Below are 20104 nucleotides of genomic sequence, written 5' to 3'. Positions count from 1 at the left end.
AGATCCCCAGGTAGTTGTAAGGTGACTAAAGTCGTGGGCCCCTGGCTTAGTTGGGAAGTGCTTCATCTCTGAGACACCTGGATTCGAATCCCAGTTTTGCCACTTAACAGCTTAGTGGCCATGGATCTGCCTCTCTAGTCCTGTGAATGAGCAGGAGAAAAAAACAAGAAAGAGGGAGGGAGAGAGAGGGAAACAAGAAGAAATAGCTTGAGCAGTGCACCTGGCCATAGAACACCAGGGCGGGGCTGGGGGTGTCTTTGCAAATGGTCACATCACACCAGGCCTAGCTGCACCCCAGTACACCAGGCCGCCAGTACAGCTGTGGCACCCGCTCAGTCGTCTTCCTTTGCGGAACACCTGCTGTCAGGGTTTATTGCAGAAGGAGCCAAGATCACAACTTTATGTAGGCAACAAAATAAACCCTTACAAAACATGAAAGGATTTTTACAGCCACCCTATGACATGAGAACTGAGTACCCCCATTACAGAGAAGGAAACGGTTACATAGTCTGTCTAAGGCCATGTGAAGTGAAGGGCTGGACTGGAACTATAATGTAGACCTATCTCATACAACACCCTGGAATGAGTCATGCCCAAGTGAAAAAGGAAACTACTGGCCGGGTGCGATGGCTCACGCCTGTAATCCCAGCACTCTGGGAGGCCGAGGCGGGCAGATCACCTGAGGTCAGGAGTTCAAGACCAGCCTGGCCATGGTGAAACTCTGTCTCTACTAAAAATACAAAAAATTATCCAGGTGTGGTGGTGCATACCTGTAATCCCAGCTACTCGGAAGGCTGAGGCAGGAGAATCACTTGAACCTGGGAGGCAGAGGTTGCAGTGAACTGAGATCGCGCTATTGCAATCCAGCCTGGGCAACAAGAGTGAAACCCCGTCTCAAAAAAAAAAAAAAAAAAAAAAAGGAAAAAGGAAGAGGAAACTATTAGAGTGTAGCTGTCTGTATTCCCTCCTGATCCTCTCACCTCTCTCCCCTCCAACCACTGTCCTGAATTTGTGTTGATCATTTTCACCCGTCTATATGCCTTTGCCATATATGAAAGATTCCATACCCAGTACATTGCATCTGATTGCATGTTTTTCTGCCTTATATAGACAGCATCATAGGAAAGAAATCCTCCTCTTGCATCTTGCTTTTGTCTACTAAAATTGTGTGTGACATTTATCCATTTGAATACATATATCTCTAATTTGTGTATTGTTACTGCTTTTCAAAATCCATGACTCTGCTGATGAAGTTTCAGGTTGCTTCCCATTTTTTACTGTTACAGATAATGCTGCTACAACCATTTTTGTTCTGGTATACTGCACATGCGTGAGACTTTCCCAAGCGTGTACACCTGGGGAGGTTACTGGGCTTGGAGTACGGTGCTTTTCCCGTCTGGCGTGCAGGTTACCTTCATGCCAGCGTGAGCCAGTTTCTGTTGCTCTGTGCCCTCACTCACACTTGGTATCACCACATTTCACACGTACAAGCCTACATTCTTCTTTTCTTCTTTTTTTTTTTTTTTAGACAGAGTCTCCCTCTGTCTCCCAGGCTGGAGTGCAGCGGCACAGTCTCAGCTCACTGCAACCTCTGTCTCCCAGGTTCAAATGATTCTCCTGCCTCAGCCTCCTGAGTAGCTGGGACTACAGGTGCTCACCACCATGCCCTGCTAATTTTTGTATATATATTTTTTTATTTTAGTAGAGACGGGGTTTCACCATGTTGGCCAGGCTAGTCTTGAACTCCTGACCTTAGGTGATCCACCCGCCTTGGCCTCCCAAAGTGCTGGGACCACAGGCGTGAGCCACCGCTCTCGGCCACAAGCCTATATTCTTTATACCGTCCCTAACAACCTTTTGGGAGAATAGTTGCACAGAGAACTGCAGCTAGACCATGTTCTTGGCTATGACATCCTTGGCAAAGCCCGGACGGAGGTCACTGAGGCAAGCTGTGCCAACATTGATTCAGAACATCCTGTTGCAAAACATGGAGTGAAAGACATGAAGCAAAAGAGGACTTTGGAAACGTTTCTTGGCCATCTCCACCAACAATTTGCTTCAAGGTATCATTCTTTCGTCTTGACCTTTTTTTTGAGGGACTAAGTAGGGAGCCCAAACTCCTATATTTACCCAGGGTAGTCCCAATTCAGGCCAGTTGTCCCAGTGTAATTATTAATAGTACCACCTTTGACTCTTCAAGGTGTTCAGACTTGAAAGATAATTTATATGGTCACCTTCTGTAGGAGGGTGGCAATTCACAGCAATTTCCTATCCACAGGTACTCTGCTGTGGCCAACGTGGGGATGACTGAATGATGGAGAGCCTGTGTTATACAAACCACAGGGCAACATTTGCCATTGTTTCTGCTATCGTCCCGCAATTGTTTAAGATGGAAGCACGAGCCCTTGGAAGCTTTCAGAGAAGAAGCTAGCCAGAAACTCACAAGCCCTTTCCTTGTGAAGATCTGGCCCATGGAGTGCTGGCCATGCTCCCTGGTCACTGCCCATGGGATGGTCAGCTCCCGGGGCAGGTGGTGCTGAGCAGGTTGGCGGGTGTTACCCCTCCCAGTCTCCTCAAGATTAGAATCTGTTCCAGGCCACCAGACAGAGCTCCCTGCCAGCGCTCTCACTAGAACAGTTCCTGGACGTGCTTCGAGAGCTGTGGCCAAGCTCTTGTGACAACACCTCCTGGAATAACAAAGGGATCCTTTGTGGGCAATCGGCTCCAGCTAACAGCTTGTGGATGGCTGGACTCCCTCTGGCATTTTCTTTTCAAGACAGCCGCCCCCCCATTCCCATCCATTCAGCTCAAGACAATCTGGGATCGTACATAGATAATTGGATCATTTGTTCAACCTGAAGAGGTAGGTCAGAGCGGCCTTCCAACATCGAAACTTCCGGAGGAAATGATGGACACAATGGGAGGTCTGTGGGGGTGACAGCTCAGGGCATCCGCATTCGATGGTTCCCTTCCAGTAAGTATTGTGCCACCTCTGAGAGAAGGCCTTCAGCTGGCAGTGTGCTCGTGTGACAAGGGCTTATTCTTAGCAATAGGTCCACAAAGGATTTCCCACTGAGCAGCTTTGGAAACCTAGGCTGTTACTTGGAAGGGCAGGCCCGTTGAGGATTGCTCTTGCCAATGGAGCTTCAAGACTCCTCTGGGGCCACCAACTCCATGAAGTCTTTGTGGAGCCACCGCCTCCTAGATGTTCTCCCAGATGAGAGTTGCACACTCTTGCTTTTGTGCCCCCTGTGTTATCCCCATGAGTGTGTGCATATGTGTATCTGCCTCCATGCACATGTCCATATGTCTGTCACGGCACAATCACTCCCCAGGGACAGCGACACTACCTTACTCTTCTGTGTTCTCCTTCCTGCACTGGGAACTCAGTCAAAGCTTGTGAAATGAAGAACAGAGTCAGTCTTTCACCTGGAGGTGGTTGGGCCCAGAAGCAGACTGCATGGAGGAATTCAGATGATATTGTCTCATCTCTTTTTGCCTCCTGAATTCTTCTCTGTTTCTTTTCTTTTCTGTTACTGTAGATGAATGCTCTCCATGTTGGGGGAGATGGCCACCAGCACCCCCAACTGGCAACATTGCAGCTCTGGAAATGAGGGCAGCTCCATGGTCTCTCCCCTGTCCCTTGATCACCCCTGTGGCCACAGGGTGGGGTGCAGTGACTAGCGGGTCCACTAGAATGCCATGATTGGATTGGGGTATAGCAGTTCCCCAAAGTGGGGCGATTGAGGTGGCCCTGAAGAGACAAAAACAACAGACATCCAGGAGAAAAGCACTGAGCTTGAGGGATCTCTAGGAGGACAGATTCTGACCTGGAGACCTGGAGGGCTCCTGTGAGAGGAAAGACTGAAATCTCCAACCACCACAGGCTGAGGAGCTTGGGCTGGGCGTGTTTACAAAGACCACCCCCTCAGAAAGGACCACGAGTGGTTGATCTGCAGGCTTTGAGCATGAGGCAGCAGCAAATGGACCCTCACTGGGACACCCAGCGGCCTGGTCCTGTGCAGGACCGGAAGTCAGCAGCCAACCCCTGCTCATCTGCTGGGGGACCGTGGTCCGCTAAGTGGCCCCACAGAGGCCCCCCTCCCATCAGGCTGGCTCCGGGATGACCGGGTGGTGGCCCTCACAGCAGTAGTTAACATTCTGGGAACCAGGCTCCCCGGGCACTGCCCCATTGCCTCCTGCCAACAGTGCTATCTTGTAGATGTTAGGATTTAGAATCAGAAACAGGCCCTAAATTAAGCAGAGAAAGAGAGAGAGGGTGGGAGGGAAAGAGAAGAGGAGAGACTGAGGAGAGAAAGGGAGGCAGAGAGAGAAAATGTTGGAAGGACACGGGATAGTTGAAGGAAAAGATGAACAGCCGCTTTCGGGATAAACGGGCGCAGGACCGAGGCCTGCTGCTCTGCCGACCCAGGGCCAACTCCCTTCAGTCCCTGTGACTGCCCCAGGAGTCCAGTTCCCAGGACTAACACGGGCCGGTTCCTGCCCCTGGGATCGGGGATCAGGTTCTGTGATTGACCACCCCACTATGCGGACTTGAGGGGCCGCTCACTCAAAGGAAGGGTGAGAAGGAGGGAAGTTTATTGTGGACAGACAAGACCAGCAGCTCTCAGGCCCCACTAGCTCCATTTTCCAGGTAAGGAGACAGGCTTGGGCAGGGGGCAGGACTTGTCAACATCACGGTGACAGTGAGTGACAGTACTTAACCCAACTAGCTTGACTGCAGCACCACATTCTTAATCACTGTGTTTGCTCCCCATCCAACCAGGGATGGCTGCCTGGTGAGGACACCTCATTTGATCACAAATCGTAATTTAACAGAATAACACAGTGGTTAAGAGTTTGGGGACCTGTTAGAAAGTCACTACAGTCAAACAGGCAAGAGAGGAAAGGACTAGCCTGTCCCAAGGAAGTAGCTAGGATGACAGGAGGACATGAATCAGTAGATGCCAGAGAGTGTGAGAAGAAATCTGTCACGACTGAGAACTCATAGGACTGGGAAGGGAGGAAGGAGTGGGGTCTACATTGGCCTCAGGCTTCTGGTTTGGGCACTGGGTAGATGGAACTGCCCTTCACTGAGGTGCAAAGCCCAGGAGGAGGAAGCGGTGGCAGTGGAGGTGGGAGAGAGAGGAGTTTCATTTTGGAAATGTTGGGTTTGAGGTGCCTGCAGGACACCCAAGTGGAAATGCCTAGGGTTCAGTGGGTCCATGGGGTGTGGAGCATGAGAAAGAGCCATAGGTGGAGCTGGTATCCCCCAACGGCATGGTATAGTGTGAGGCTGGCAAAGGCCTGAGGACAGAGCCTGGGCATCATGGCATTTAGGGGCAGGGAAGCCTTCTCAGGTGAGAAAGCATCAGTAGCTCATTCTTTCCTTGCATGAGTGTGATTCTGTCTGCCTCTTCCTTCCCTGTCCACTCCCCCAACTTTGCCTTGCCCAGGTAAGCCTTTTTTTTGGACAGAGTTTCGCTCTTGTCACCCAGGCTGGAGTACAATGGCTCAATCTCGGCTCACTGCAAACTTCGCCTGCCTAGTTCAACTGATTCTTCTGTCTCAGCCTCCCAAGTAGCAGAGATTACAGGTGCCCAGCACCATGCCCAGCTAATTTCTGTATTTTTAGTAGAGATGGGGTTTCACCATGTTGGCCAGGCTGGTCTCGAACTCCTGACCTCAGGTGATCCATCCACCTTGGCCTCCCAAAATGCTGGGATTACAGGCGTGAGCCACTGTGCCCGGCCAGGGTAAGTCATTCTTAACATTTCAGCCTCCACAGTCGTTCCTCGGCACAGCCTTGCCTGGCCTCCCAAGCATGCTTTCATAGGCTCCCATGCTTTTCCAGCACAGGACTTCTTACCTTGCAATAACCAAATCATGTCCGCGACGATCGCCCCTGCTGGACTGTAAGCTCCCTGAAAACAGGGGCCATGCCTACCATGCTCACTGTTGTATCCCTGACGGAGGTGGAGAAACTCCCCCTCTCACTCTCTTCCCGTGCCCCACCTTTTCCAGGGATGCGGATTGACTGGGTGAGTTTCCAAGACGCAGACAGGGACAGAATCACAATCAGTGTATGAAACTGACCCACATTTCTGTGGTCCTTCTTCAGCTTCCTTCATCAGGCCCACTGGGTCAGGAAGAGAGCCTGGACTCTCTTGCAAGCTGGCATCTTCTCTCTCTTGTCTTCCCACAGAGTGCCTGGGTAGTTGGCAGTGCTCCTCGTTTGGGCTGCAGCCCTTGGTAAGACCCAATCTGGGCTGTGAGGCTGAAGCACATGGCCCACCCCATGCCAAAAGCAGCCTGTCTTGGGGAATCACACAGTCACCCAAACTTGTAACAAAGGGGCACTTTGGTTTCTCGTTTATTTTTACCCTCACAGCCTTGGGAACCTTATGGAAAGAGGGATCACAGGAGGCCAAGATTTGGCCATTCCCAGATTTCCCTCTGGTGAAATCCCATTGAATAGACCCTTTCCCTTGTTTAACCCCTGTTCAGTGAATGAAGGAAAGAAGGAGGAAAGGGATGCACAGAGCAGAACTTCAACTCTAGAGTCATGATCATTTATGAGTGTCTGTCTCTGGGGAGATCTGGTCCTAGACCATTCAGATACCATATGGATCCAGGGCTTTGCTCCCATGGTACTGCGTGGCAGACAATGGGCCCTGTTACAGCAGTTCCCACAAGCATTTGGAAGGCTTCTCTGTCAATCTGCCAGCCAGACAGTGGTATAAACCTCTGCAACCTAAGCACAGGTTGGGCTGGGCGCAGTGGCTCACACCTGTAATCCTAGCACTTTGCAAGGCTGAGGCGGGGGGACCACTTGAGGTCAGGAGTTCGAGACCAGCCTGGCCAACATGGTGAAACCCCGTCTCTACTAAAAATACAAAAATGATCCGGGTGTGGTGCCGGGTGCCTGTAACCCCAGCTACTTGGGAGGCCGAGGCACAAGAATCGCTTGAAACTGGGAGGCTGAGGTTGCAGTGATCCAAGATCATGCCACTACACTCCAGCCTGGGTGACAGAGTGAGACTCAGTCTCAAAAAATAAAAATAAAAACCAAGCGCAGGTTGGAACGTCTGCCGGGTCTGTTAGATATTCAGCATTTTCTTGGCCCATGAGTAGCCTCCAGATCTAATAAAATGTCTTTAAAACTATCTGAAACTGGCCAGGTGCGGTGGCTCACATCTGTAGTCCCAGCACTTTGGGAGGCCGAGGCGGGCGGACCACGAGATCAGGAGATCGAGACCATCCTGGCTGACGGGGTGAAACCCCATCTCTACTAAAAATACAAAAAATTGGCCGGGAGTGATGGCAGGCACCTGTAGTCCCAGCTACTTGGGAGGCCGAGGCAGGAGAATGACATGAACCTGGGAGGCAGAGCTTGCAGTGAGCCAAGATCGTGCCACTGCACTCCAGCCTGGGTGACAGGGCAAGACTCCATCTCAACAAAAAAAAAAGTCTCTGAAACTGCCTGCATGCTGGAATTCACATCAGTCCTATAAGCTAGGTGGCACATCTTGTTTTACAAAAGGGGATACAAGCTCAAAGAAATCCTATCATTGGCAGAATACCCAGCACGAGTAACAATAATTAACAGTAATGAATGATAGTAAATGGTGCTACCATTGACTGAAGACCTACTATGTGCTAGGTACTCCATTCAGGCTTCTACATGTTTCTGTCACTCATTCTTCGCAGTTGTCCAAAGAGGTTGATGCCATTATTTTACAAATGAGGAAACCGAGAATGGGAGAGATAGGTGACTTGCTAGAGTTCACAAAGTTAATGGGAAATGGGGTCAAGGACTCGAACCCAAGTCCGTCTCTAAGGCCTTCTTCCTTTCACTGTGCTGTTCTCCTTCCAGCTGGTGGCAGGAGGTGCAGCGAGGATTCTGTGTGTAGCAGGAGGGACCCAGACAGGCCCGACAAAACAGATTCTGAAGGAAAAGGCTGTTAGGCCTGGTCCAGGATTGGCAGCTTCAGAAACCAGCGTAAAGGAATTGCCTCGTTTGTATTGCACGCTGGGCCAGGTCATGTGCCAGCCACTTCCCAGGGGGCGGCTGGGCATAGTGGTTCATGCCTGGAATCCCAGCACTTTGGGAGGCCAAGGCAGGGGGATCACCTGAGGTCAGGAGTTTGAGACCAGCCTGGCCAACATAGTGAAGCCCCGTCTCTACTAAAAATACAAAACTTAGCGGGGCGTGGTGGCGGGCACCTGTAGTCCCAGTTTCTCGGGAGGCAGAAGCAGGAGAATCACTTGAATCTGGGAGGCAGAGGTTGCAGTGAGCCGAGATTGCACCACTGCATTCCAGCCTGGGTGACAAGAGCAAAACTCCGTCTCAAAAAACAAAACAAAAAAAGAAAAAAACCAAGAAAATAGAAACCCAGGGGGAAACTGGCCAGACCTGGGACCCGGGCAGAGTGGGGACAAAAGGCGAGAAGAGACCTGACATTCAGATGGCCATTCCCCACCGGAAGCAGATGCAAAGGACTCGTGCTGCCCAGAGACACAGGGCAGGGCCTGGCAAAGGCCTTAGCTCTGCAGAGGAAAGGAGAAGCCCTGAGAAGGCCTCCTTTGGGAAGGAGATGGGCCAGGAGACCTTGAAGGTCCAGTTGGCCCTGGTGGCCCCGAGTGAACCTCTCTCCAGGGATCCTTCTACATCAGCAGTGGGAGAGGGAGGGAGAAGAAAGAGGTAACTGAGATTTTTCTAAAAGCTTTTGTTTTATAAAGCATTGTGACTGACTGAGGCTTCTGCTTGAAACATTAAAACCCATCTAGGAGTTCGTGTCTCTCTCAGGCTGAACTGGAAACTCCTAACACAGCTAACAAAGCCCTGTGTGCTGTGGCCGCTGCTGACCCCACCTGACTGTCCGTGTCTCCAACACATATCTCATGATGCAGTGGTTCTCAAAACTTCCCTTCCCCTTCTCCCCAGCATGAGAACCCCCTGGGGGCTTTAGAAACGCACCCATGCCCAGGCCCTAAGGCAGACCAGTATCTCTGGGGGTGGCATCCTTCTTCCTAAAAACCTTCCCAGGTGATTCCGTGTGTGTCTAGGGCTGAGAACCCTGCCACTCAGCCTTCTCCGTCATCCTCTCCTGCCCAAATCCTCCTATTCTCCAGGCCTCAGCCAAGTCTCTGTGCGGGGTCTGTTCCAGAGGAAGCCCTCCCTGACCCCTCTCCCAGAGTTATATTTGGCACAACGGGTTGGGTGGCCCATCTGCGCCTGTGTTCCCATGGCACCTTGTGATTGTCCGGAACTGCTTGACACTCACCTTTCTCCCTGTGACTGTGATCTCCCTGAGGACAGGGGCCTTGTCTGGTGGTTCACAGTTGCATTCCTGCACCTGACATATGATGACCGTTCAATAAATGGGCTGAAATATTAAATATCAAGTTAAAAATCTGTCTTCCTAAAAATTTCCCTTAGTCCCTGATGTTCCCACCTTCCTAATTAAACGTGAAAACCCACTTCTTTTCCATTTTTTAACTTTCCCCAAATGTCTATGGATATTGGCCCTTAATTAGCGCTTTTGAATCCCGCTGGGTCCTCCCTGTCCTCCTGAGCAGGGAGCTGGCTTTCTGTTCCTGCAAACATTAGTGTTTCCCCAAATAGCTCCTAGAAAAGGAAGCACAGCTTCTCCACAAGAAAAGACAGTTTGCAAACAAGAGCTCTGCACAGGCAGGCTCAAAGGCAACTGAAGCGGTTCCCTCTCTGGGAGATGTTTAAAGCACCTTCATTTAGGATCACAGAGAAGTTTAGTCAATACTCACCCATTTCCTCCTCCACCCTTCCTAAAAGGAAGCCAGAACGGAGCTCTTGTCAGAGAGGGTACCGGCCGCAGAACAGCTTCAGGAGAGTAGAGGGGATGACACATGTTGGAGCGGAAGAAGATGAAGGTGAGAAGCTGACAACAGGGCATTAATTGGCTTTGGAACAGCTAAGAGCCTCACCCTGGCCCAAAAACCCCGAGGCAATTTCCGAAAGCAACTGTGGAGGAAGAGGCCTGCCCCTTTCTCACCTCCTCTGAATGGGCAGCTTGGAAGTGGGAAAGAGGGCCAGGAATCCATGGGGCATCCTTCTCCCGCCAACTGCCTGGAGCCTGGAGGGAGGCCAGGCGCTCACCTCCTGGGGTTTGGGATTGTGCCTGGATATAAGGAGCTGCAGCCCCCATCTCCCCATTACTGAGAGGAGGTGTTGAGAGTTGCCCCGGCAGAGCTAGGGCACAGGGATGGCTGCTGCTAAAGTGTTGGGTGTGGACAAGTGGTCTTTGCTGAGTTTCTGGCTCCACTGACGTTTCTTCTTAGCTCAGTTTCCTTATCTGAAAATGAGGGGATTTTTGGACCAGATATCAAAGGTCTCTTCAGCATTGCTTCCTAGGGCTGGTGAGAAAACAGGGAAGCAGGAGGGGAAAGCCCAGGAGTGGTTGTAACTCAAAGACCGGCACTGAGCCCCTGTCTGGGGGATGGGGCATGTCCTCACAGTGGTATCCAGGCTCTAGACTGGGGGCTCACATATAAAAGGGGTGGCAGGTCTACCCCTACATCTTGTATGAGTCATTACATGAAGGAATCGGGCCCAAAGAGCTTTAAAAGACTCACACAAGGTCACACAAGTAGTGAGCATGGAAGCTTTCTCTACTACATGGATGGCAGGTAGATTTACCTTCATGCCCAACTCTGATAGATTGGCAAGGGCTGTTGGGAGCATCATGTGGAGGAAAGAGTCTGTGATCTATTAGCAATGTCTGCCACACGCTTGGAAAGAGGAAATGCCAACAAGGCCACCACATGTTTACCGTAATTACTAATTATTTACTAAATTGTTATTGAGAGGCTGCTTCATGTAGGGCACTGGTCCTTATACTGGAGATTCAGTGATAAACAAGAGCAGCTCCTGCCCGTAGGAAGTTTCCATTCTAGAAGGGGAGACAAACAATATATATGTGAACAAATGACTAAATAATATCATCTCAGCTAGTGCTAAGAAGTATAAGGAAGATAAAATAGTGCAATGGGATAGGCAGTGGTGGTGTGGGAGAGGAGGGAGGAGATCAAGGCAGCCAGCAGGCAACATTTAGGCTGAGACCTAGATGCTGAGAAGGAGGCCTCCTTGTGAGGAGCTGGAGGAAGAGCATCCCGGCAGAGGGAACAGCCAATGCAAAGACTCTCCAAGAGACAGAAAGACCAGAGTTGAGGCTGCTTAGAGGGCAAGCAAGGGGGCCAGTGGAGGGGATAGGAGCAGTGAGAAAGCCAGCTGCCTGCTCAGTGTGACCATTCGGATATCTGACAGGCCCCCCCAACTTAGCCAGTCCAGCACGACACTCTCAGTCCGCTTCCCCATCACCCCTGCTTCACACACAACAAAACCTGCTCCTCCCCAGGTCTTTCCCTTCCCTTCCCAGCAAATGACATCTTTGCCCACCCTGTTGCTTGGTCCACTGTGCTACAACCCTGGCCATGCCACCATCAACTCTCTCCTGCAGCCTCCCCGTAATCCTCTACAAAAGCCCCCAAAGCACTCATCAAACCAATCCCCTCATTGCTTACTGCCCAAGGCTCTCTTCCTCCCAGTTTTGTCTTTTTTGCAGCTATCCCTAACCCATGAACCCACGAACCCAGGGACAGATACTTTATCATCTTTTTAAAAAGAGAATCTGAAGTTGGTTATAGCCATAAGAGCACTAAGCACCAATTCAATCCACACATATTCCTCTAGTTGCCCCCAAACAAACAGTGTTTCCAGAGTGGATATGAGGACTGGGTATTAATGATCACAGGACCATTTATCAGGCCCCTGCAGTGCTCCTGGCTCCCTGGCCAGAGCATCACAATAGCCCTGCAGGGACGGCATGATTTTCATCCCACTTTCATTCATGCAGAGATTTAGACTCAGAAAGGTTCAGCTTCTTATCAGAAGTCCCAGAGCTGGTAAATGGCTGAGCCAGGATTTGGACTTAGGTCTCTCTGATGCCAAAGCCCAAGCTCTTACTTCTGCATCAAGTTTCCTCCTAGACTCAGATGGGCAAAGAATGATGGGCTCAGAAAGAGACACCTCAACCTCAGTCCAGATGTTTCCCTTTTATACCAAAATCAAAGGTCAGAACCTGCTCCCTGGGTTCCTTGGGACCGCCTCAGCCTGGAAACAGGAGGGGCAGGAACTTCTGCCCACCTAACCCCAACAAAATGAGGCATCCCAGCTCTCCTTATCTTCCTAGCTTTCAGTCTTCATCCTTCCATCTGCCCCTTCCCAAGTCCTTCTTTTGCCAGGTGGTCACCTTTTTGCCCTGGGCTGTTATAGCCAGTACCCCAGTTTTCTCCAGGAAGCATTCCCGTGGGAACCACAGTGCCAACATCCGGTGAGGACAGGCCCTCCGTTACCTGCTGGCCCTGCTGCCTCTGCTATCAGAACCAAGAACAAAGGAGCTTGGTGCCTGCCGCCTGGCTGGCTGTGTTTGTCCAGGGTGAGGCCTTGCCTGGCACAGATGCTGAGCAAACAGAAGTGCGGCTTCACAGATCCGCCTTACAATGAGTGGGACTTTAGGGGATGTGTTGCTGCCAGGCCACCTGCCGAAATATCACTGTGCCCAACCCCAGCCAGCACTCCAGGGCATGGAGGACTGCAGGGCAAGGGGACCCATCTCTGAGCCTTAGGCTTTTCGGCTCTACAATGGGAGAGTCGTACAAGATGATCTCCAAGAGCCCTTCTGTGGTCTGGAGGCCTGAGAGATGTTTCTGAAAGCCCCTAGGGCTTGAGAACAGATCTTGGTGGCAAAATGCTGAGGGTGGTGTGGGGTTGGAAGCCAGGCTTCTGACTCATGGCAGTCCGGGCCCCAGCCCCATGTACCCACACATGCCTCTGTCTCTGACCAGCAGGACTGACCTCTTTCAGAGAAATGTCCTTCAGCACTGGATTTATGACCTCATTCACTCTCATGGAACTTCCAGGACTAGAGCTAGGGCACTTCACGGTCAGAGGACTAAGTGTGCCTGTGTTGCTTCTGAGGTCATTCAGAATCTAACTTCTCACTCTCTGCCTGCAGAAATCAGGGTAGCTGGGGAAGGCTCTGAGGGACTGTGGAGGGAGGTTTCTCCAGTTAGGACAGGAGAGCTGCATGATGATGGTGATTCTCAGAATGTAGGTGCATCAGAACCACCTGCTTGTTAAAAATACAGAATCTTGGACCCCAAACTCCAGAGGTTCTGAGTCCCAAGATTTGAGGTAGGAAAGGATGGCTTAGAATTCTGAGTTTTAAACAAGCACCTAGGTCCTCTGTAGGTTTATGATGAAATGTATTTAAAAGCTATAAAGTCCTGGGTTCAAATCCCACCTCTGCCACTTTTTAGCTACGTGACTTGAGAAAGTCACTGAGCCTTTCTGGATGTCCGTTTTGTCTGTAAAATGAGGCTGTATAAAATAACTTGCAATAAGTTCGAGTTATTGTTTCAGAGTGTTGATTGCACTTTGTAAATGTTTGTGGAATGAATGGGACAGAAGTCTATTTGCCCAAACCAGAAACCTACTGTTCTCCTTGACTTCCTCACCTACCACATCTCTCCACCAACCAATCACAAATTCCTGTGAACTCTATCTGCTACATACACTTCACACCTGCCAGCTTCTCTCCATCCTCAGGGCCATGACGCTAGCCAAAGCCACCATCTTCCCCTGCCTGCGCACCGCACAGCACCCTCACTGGTCTCCCTGCTGCCACCATGGCCTCTGCCCATTCATGCTCCCCAGAGCAGCCATGCTCATCCAAGATCATGCCCCTACTTCAAACCTTAACTCTCAGGAAGGCCTTATCATGAGTCCAGAACAATTCCTCCTTCTCCCAACACCTACTTCTAAGAACTCCTTTCAGTCCCTCTTACACTCAAGCTATTCTGAACTTCTTTCGGATTCCTCCAGTGAATCACAGTTTCTCTTGCCCCTAGGTCTTCATACAAAGAGTATTTGCTCCCCTCCCCAATCCTCCGGAACACACATCCGTCACTCACTACTCATCCTTCCTATTTCAGCTTGAATGCCAGTTCTTCAGGGCCGGACACTGGCCGTCGCCCTCACGTACGCTCGGGAACTCTTCCTCCTCGGCAATAAAGCTCCTTACACTCTACAGCGATGACTTAATCCCACATCCTCCACTGTCTTGTCCATTGCAGTAGCACCCGCAGGTACTAGAGTCTGACACATTGTGGGCGCTCACAAAGATGTGCTGAATGAATGACTAAATACTCAGCCCAATGAAAGAATGAAGAAACGATAAAGTAGTCCCTGGTCACAGGATACAGCGCGGTGGGGGTTCCCCCAGGTAGGGCTAAGCTACAGCCACATGAGGGCGTTGCAGGGCAGGCGCGGGCCACATGGGGGCGCCCCCGGTCCGTCTTAGCTGGTTGGCACCTCCTCGGACTGAGGTTCAGTTACCAATCGCCAATGGGCGCCAGGGAGCGGGGTTCTCTCTCTGATGGACGGCATCGCTCCGCCCAATCTAATTCATCTTTTCCTTAGTCCCGCCCACTCCGAGCCCCTGAGACCCCGAGGGTGGGCCTGGCGGAGACACCGCCAACTGAACTCCAGCTGAGTGCTCTCGAGGCCGAACCAGCGGGCCTGGCGGTCTGTGAGTGGGTGGCCAGCCGCTAGGGGCGGGGCCTTAGCGTTGACGGGCAGGCAGGCCGTCCCGCCCCTCTCACCCAGAGCGGCCGCGCCAGCGCTGGGGACAGCAGAAGTGAGTACGTGAGCGGCGCAGCAAGATCCCAGCTCGGACCCCGGACGGCGCGCGCCCCCGAAGCCCGGGATCCCAGTCGGGCCCGCAGCGGACCGCCAGATTACTGTGCACCCCGAATCACGACCACCTGCACCCTCCCGCCCCGGCCCGCCCCCCGAGTCCTCCTGCACCGAGCTCCCCGGCGCCCCGGATCCTCCTGGACCGGTCCGTCCAGATTCCCGCGGGACCGACCTGTCCGCATCCCCAGGATCGCCGAGCTCGGTGCGCCGCCTCGGTCCCGGAGCCGCCCGCTTGGATTGCATTCCCTTCTCGCCCGGATCTCCTGGGACCGGACGCGAGCCTGCCCCGGAGCCCGCCAAGCGCACCCTCTCTCGGGTGCCTGCAGCCCCGCCGGCGCGGCCCGGCCAGGCGCGGCCCGGCTCGGCTCCTAGAGCCGCCCCGGCCATGGCCAGAGCCCGCACGCCGCCGCCGCCGCCGCTGTCGCCGCCGCCGGGGCTCCTGCCGCTGCTCCCTCCGCTGCTGCTGCTGCCGCTGCTGCTGCCCGCTGGCTGCCGGGCGCTAGAAGGTGAGCGGCGTCGGGGGGGCGCGCCCGGGAGCAAGGTGCACGGGGTCGCGGGGCTGCGGGCTGGTAGCGCGGGTCCGACCGGGGTTGAGCGCACGTCGGAGGAGGCCCCGCCACCGGCGCCCGCTCCGGGACCCAGGGATGGGGTGGGGAGGCCGTCCCCGGAGCCGCCTCGGAGGCTGGAACTGGCTCGGAGGCAGGCAGCCCGCGGGTTGGGGGATCCAGGGGAGCTAGACTTGGCACGAACGTCCCCGAAAGTCCTGGCCCTGCCTTGAGCTTTCGCGGGAGTCCCCCACACTCACGGCAGAGAAGCGGGGCTCCCGGCACCCCCCGAAGTCGGGGATGTGTAGGCGACCCCCCAGGCAAGGCGAGGGCCGCGGGGCTGTGGCGGGTAGGGGCGAAGCGGGACTCTCCGGGTTGGGGGGCGCTAATTAGGAGCCCGTTGGAGTTAACTGTGAGAGTGTGAGTGCGAGCACCCCGCTTTGCCAGGGGGCCGCTGCGGGGGCGGACAGGCGGTGGCCTGTTATTGTTTATGGTTTACCGGGCGCCAATTACACCCGAGGTGCTGTGTGCGCGGGCCCCGCACCCTTTTCGGAGGCTCCCTCTCGCCTTCTAGCAGGGCTTGGGTCTCCATTGAACCCCTGAAGTTGTGGGGTTTGCCCCAGGTAGCACCAGAGCCCTGTGCCTTCCTCAGTAGCCGGTGGGAAAAGGCCCGGCTTCTCTGGGTTCTGTGAAACCTGCCAAGGCTGCTGTGGGGGGCAGCTCCAACTTCCAAATGATTGTACTTGGATGAACAGCCCCGCGTTGTTGGCCCTGGCAGGAGAGCTCACACGCATGCCACTTGACACAAGCTTGCCGCGGACAGAGGCCCCAACACCAGCCACAAACAATAGGGAGGCCCACACACACTCACGCCCCGTTTCCAAGAATTTCGGAGCCATTAAATGAGAGGGGGTCAAAACCTTCCCTAAAGTGGAGGGAGGGAAGCCCCAAAAATTCGAGGGCAATTGGAATAAAGGCAGTACTTATTTGGGGCATCTTTAACAGATCTAGTCACTTTCTTAGTTTAGGAACGAAAAGAGAATTCTGTGGAACTTGGCTTGTTCTTATGTTCACAATCGGTAAACTTAAAGGTTGGAAGGAAAAAAACACAGTTCAGAGAGAAAGGCATCCTCTGGTGCGTTTTAATGTTCTCCAGGGGAAAGATCTCCTATGATCCCCCACCCCCTTCGTCTCTGAGCCCACTGTGCTGACAGATCCAGTCCCACGGGTGGACACATGCAAATTCAGACCGGCACACCGAGGTCTCGCCCACACTCACACACATTCTCCCACATGTGTGTGATAGGATCGCAGGCGTGAGAACCCAGTGTGGGGCTTTGTCGTTGATTGCCTTGAGGGTGTGAGCCAGGGAGCCTGTTCAAGTTGCCAGATCTGTGTTGGGTCTCTGTGTCGTAGCCCAGGAGAGACGACATTGGTACACACACCCTCATACACTTACGGGGCTGTGTGTCACCTGTGTGTGTCGTGCCGCAAGGCCCTTGTTGTGGGTGTGGTGGGTGCTGGTGCTGAGAGTGGAGTGGGGGTGTGGTTTGGGTCAGGTGCACAGGTGCTACCTGAGGAGGCTCTCTTCTCCCTCCCTCCTTCCCTTCCTTTCTCTTTTTCAACCCTCATCACCTACTGGACCCTCAGGAGTCCAGGCCCTAGCAGGAGCCCAAGCTTCCAAGCCTCCAGGCCAAGCAGCTGGAGAGCTGTCCAGAAGGCGGAGTCCTTATGTGCTGGGGCAGCCTGGGAAGAGGGGGCAGCAGGGCCCTTCGTTCCCCGTTCCCGGCCTGCCCACCTCCCCTCGGCTGTGAAGTGGGAGCTAGGGCTACTCTCTGGCTGTGAGGCCAGGCCAGCACGGGATGCCTCTGGGAAGCAGCGGTGCCTACAAGGGTGGTTTCACCAATTCCTTCACTTTTGCAATACCTCAGACCCTCTGGTCTCCAGTTTGTGCACAGGAGAATGTGAGAGAACAAATGCAAGGTGCTGACCCCAGGGCAGACCTTGCACCTACCCACCCTCTGGCTCTTCCTCACTGGGAGACAGGATAGAACGGCATCGACCTCATGGGGTTCTTCTGAGAACTGCATTGTTAATGTGTGCAAAGTGCTTAGCACATAGGCATTGTTATTCAAGGAGTAGCTGTTATTATTATTACCCTAGGGTCTGCTCCTTGGGGAGCCTCAGGAGTGTGTGCCCTTATCCTGCCCGAGGGAGGTTAGAGGGAGGAAAGATGAAAGGGAAGGTTGGTGCAGGGGGCCGGGGGTGGGGTTGTCTCCCCCACATCTCTGCAACTCCAGGGAGGGAAGGAATGGGGAGAGAGCGGGCCCAGTGGGTAGCTGTTTTCTGCCTGTCCTCCCTCCCGTATTCTGGGGTTTGGCGTGTGGATGGGTGGACTTCAAGGTCCTGGGGTGTGACCGGGATAACATGGGTTTCATAGCACTGAAGAGCTTTTCAGCCCCTCCAGCCTGACAGGTGGGGGGTCCAGCTTTCTCCATCCAGCCTTCCATTTGGCTTCGTCAGGATTTTGGTCTGCCCTTGGCCTTGTGGCTCTCTGTGTCTGGGGCATGACATTTATTTAGGCTCAGGGTCCCTGACCCCTGGTTGCTACCTCTCGTGTACCCACTAGTTAGATGCTGTCTAGTGCCTGGTTCCTCTTACCTCCCTGCACACTTGGGGGTCACCAAGACTCTGCATCCAAGGCTGCCGTCAGTTTTCTGTGTGGCTGGAGCCTGGGTCCTTGCTTGTCCACGTGGATGAAAACATGCCCTCACCTTGCCCTCTGATTGACTGCCCCCTTTCCCCGTGCAAATTGCCCTGGGCTTTACCCACAGACACAGGGAAACAGGGCCACCTAGTCGCCCACTGGCCTTTTGAGTACTGTTCCCCAGTTCCCCAAAGCCAAGATTATTCTCCCCTCAGGGCCATCAACGGGTCGGGGAGTGGGGTCCAATGGGGAGCAGACTAGGAATGGGGCCTGGGATAAGGAATGGTGCCTGAACCCCAGCGCCCCTATACCTGGGATAGGATGGAGAGGTCCCTGCTGGGAAGAGACCCTTTTGAGAAAAGAGAAACAGTTACCAGATCTCAGGAGGTGGGGCCAGCACGTTCCCCTCCAGCCAAGCCATGGTAACGGAGCTGTCACTGCAGTGGAACCTGTCCCTGAGGGAACAAGACAGCACGGAGCCCAACTCCTCCACAGGGACAGCAGGAGTGACCCCTGAGAACATGGAAACTGAGAGGGGACAGCGGGCTGGGATTTGGGGGGCTTGCTCACTTGTTTGAGTTGCCTCTGGCACCCCCAAACCCCATCTGTGTCTGTCAGGAGCTGGCCTTCTGAGCGGCTGCTGAGGGCCGGCAGGTATTTGGAAGAACCAGTTTGCTCGGCACTGCCCTGTCTTTAGCCACAGCTGCTGCTGCCGCCACTGCAGCCTCAGCGGCTGCGAGCTGAAGCCGAAGCTGCCGTGGGCAAGGCCTCTGCCGCACAGCCTTCCACTAATTAAACAGCATGAAGAGGCTGAATCACCAGGCCTGCATAGTTTGAAAATTGTAGCCCTGCCTGTTGTGCTGAGTCAAACTGGTTTGTCGGGATTGGGCAGCTGGGGGGGTGAGGGGTGGAGGGAGACTGGATACAGCTGGGCACCTGATGGGCTGGGAGAGGCCCCCTGCCCAAGGGCTAGCCCTGGTGCCAGGTCTCCTATTCCCTTCTGCCCCCAGCCTCCTGGCCAGACCCAGTGTGGCCAGCATCACAAGGAAGGGCTGAAAGGCTCAGGTTAAGGGCTAGCTGTCCACCCGTTCTTCTGGCTGCTGGCAGGGCCACGAGTGGGGTGGGGGCATGGATGAGCGCCCAGGCGTTTGGGCTCCCCGCCCTGGGCTTCTTCCCCCTTCTCCTCCCTCTCAGGTTTATTTAATTATAAACCCCCATGATCTGAGGAGAAGAATGAAAAACAAAATGTGTTCTCTGTTCTGAGATGTTCCCCTCCCCTCCATCCCAGACATGGGGGCCAAGGGGCTGTGGCAGGAAAGGAGGAAGTGGTCCTGGGTGAGTTAGGCTCCCCCACAACATGTATCTTCTCCAGGCCCCACGGCAGGTTCCCCTCAAGACCCCTTGATCCTCACGCTGACCACCTTGTGTGTACAGGCTGGCACAGGCGTGTACACATCCTGACCCATGGGAGGGGAGCCAGATCCTTCAGCTTGGTAGCTGAGGAAGGGACTCCATGAAGAGGAGGAGGGTGTCCGACTCAGGTGGCATAGCACTGCTCCAGGGTGCTCCTTGCGCAGATCCTGGCCCTCTGCCCTCCTGCCCCCCTGCACACTCTGCAGGCCCAGCCCTGGTGCTGACCTTTCCTTCCACCTCTAAGTCCCTAGTCTGGAATTTGGGCTGAAGTCTTGCTGCTTCTGTCTTTAGTTGTTTTGTGTTTCTGTTTTTGGTTTTGGCTTGTTTTTTTGTTGTTGTTGTTTGTTTCCTGGGTCTCAATGACACTCTTGCTCCCAGGGTGCTATGGGGCCTGGCCCTTCACCAGGGCAGGTGGCAGGCCCTCAGCTGGTGCCCCTCCTGCAGGCCAGGGTGGCCATGATGTCCTCCTCATGCCCTGCTCAAGGTCCTCAATCTGCAAGTGGAAGAGCCTTGCCCAGAGCTTTTGAAGCCAAATCTCTTCAGGGTGCTACCCTCTACCAAGGGCTCAGGGGCCCTTGAGACGGTGCCATTGTGCTGGCAGGGAAGTGGCTTGTTACTTGGGCAGGGGCTATACCTGGGGAG

At 53.7% G+C, this 20104-nt stretch overlaps 1 protein-coding gene across 1 annotated transcript; it reads right to left on the bottom strand.

Annotated features, from left to right (window-relative positions):
• Positions 1–1721: 1721 nt before the first annotated feature.
• On the bottom strand, positions 1722–15934 carry LOC116273680 (collagen alpha-2(I) chain-like). Its single transcript, XM_031662929.1, has 4 exons — positions 15887–15934; positions 15603–15727; positions 9288–15485; positions 1722–3754 (listed from the first exon to the last, which is right to left on the bottom strand). The coding sequence occupies exons 1-3, from the start codon at positions 15932–15934 to the stop codon at positions 14507–14509; spliced, it is 1152 nt and encodes a 383-aa protein (XP_031518789.1). The 3' UTR covers positions 1722–3754; positions 9288–14506.
• Between the last annotated feature and the right edge of the window lie 4170 nt (positions 15935–20104).

This window comes from Papio anubis, chromosome 2, assembly GCF_008728515.1.
Source record: "Papio anubis isolate 15944 chromosome 2, Panubis1.0, whole genome shotgun sequence".
Lineage (NCBI taxonomy): Eukaryota > Metazoa > Chordata > Mammalia > Primates > Cercopithecidae > Papio > Papio anubis.
The sequence above is the reverse complement of the archived record's forward strand: the minus strand, read 5'-3'. Positions and strand labels throughout refer to the sequence as shown.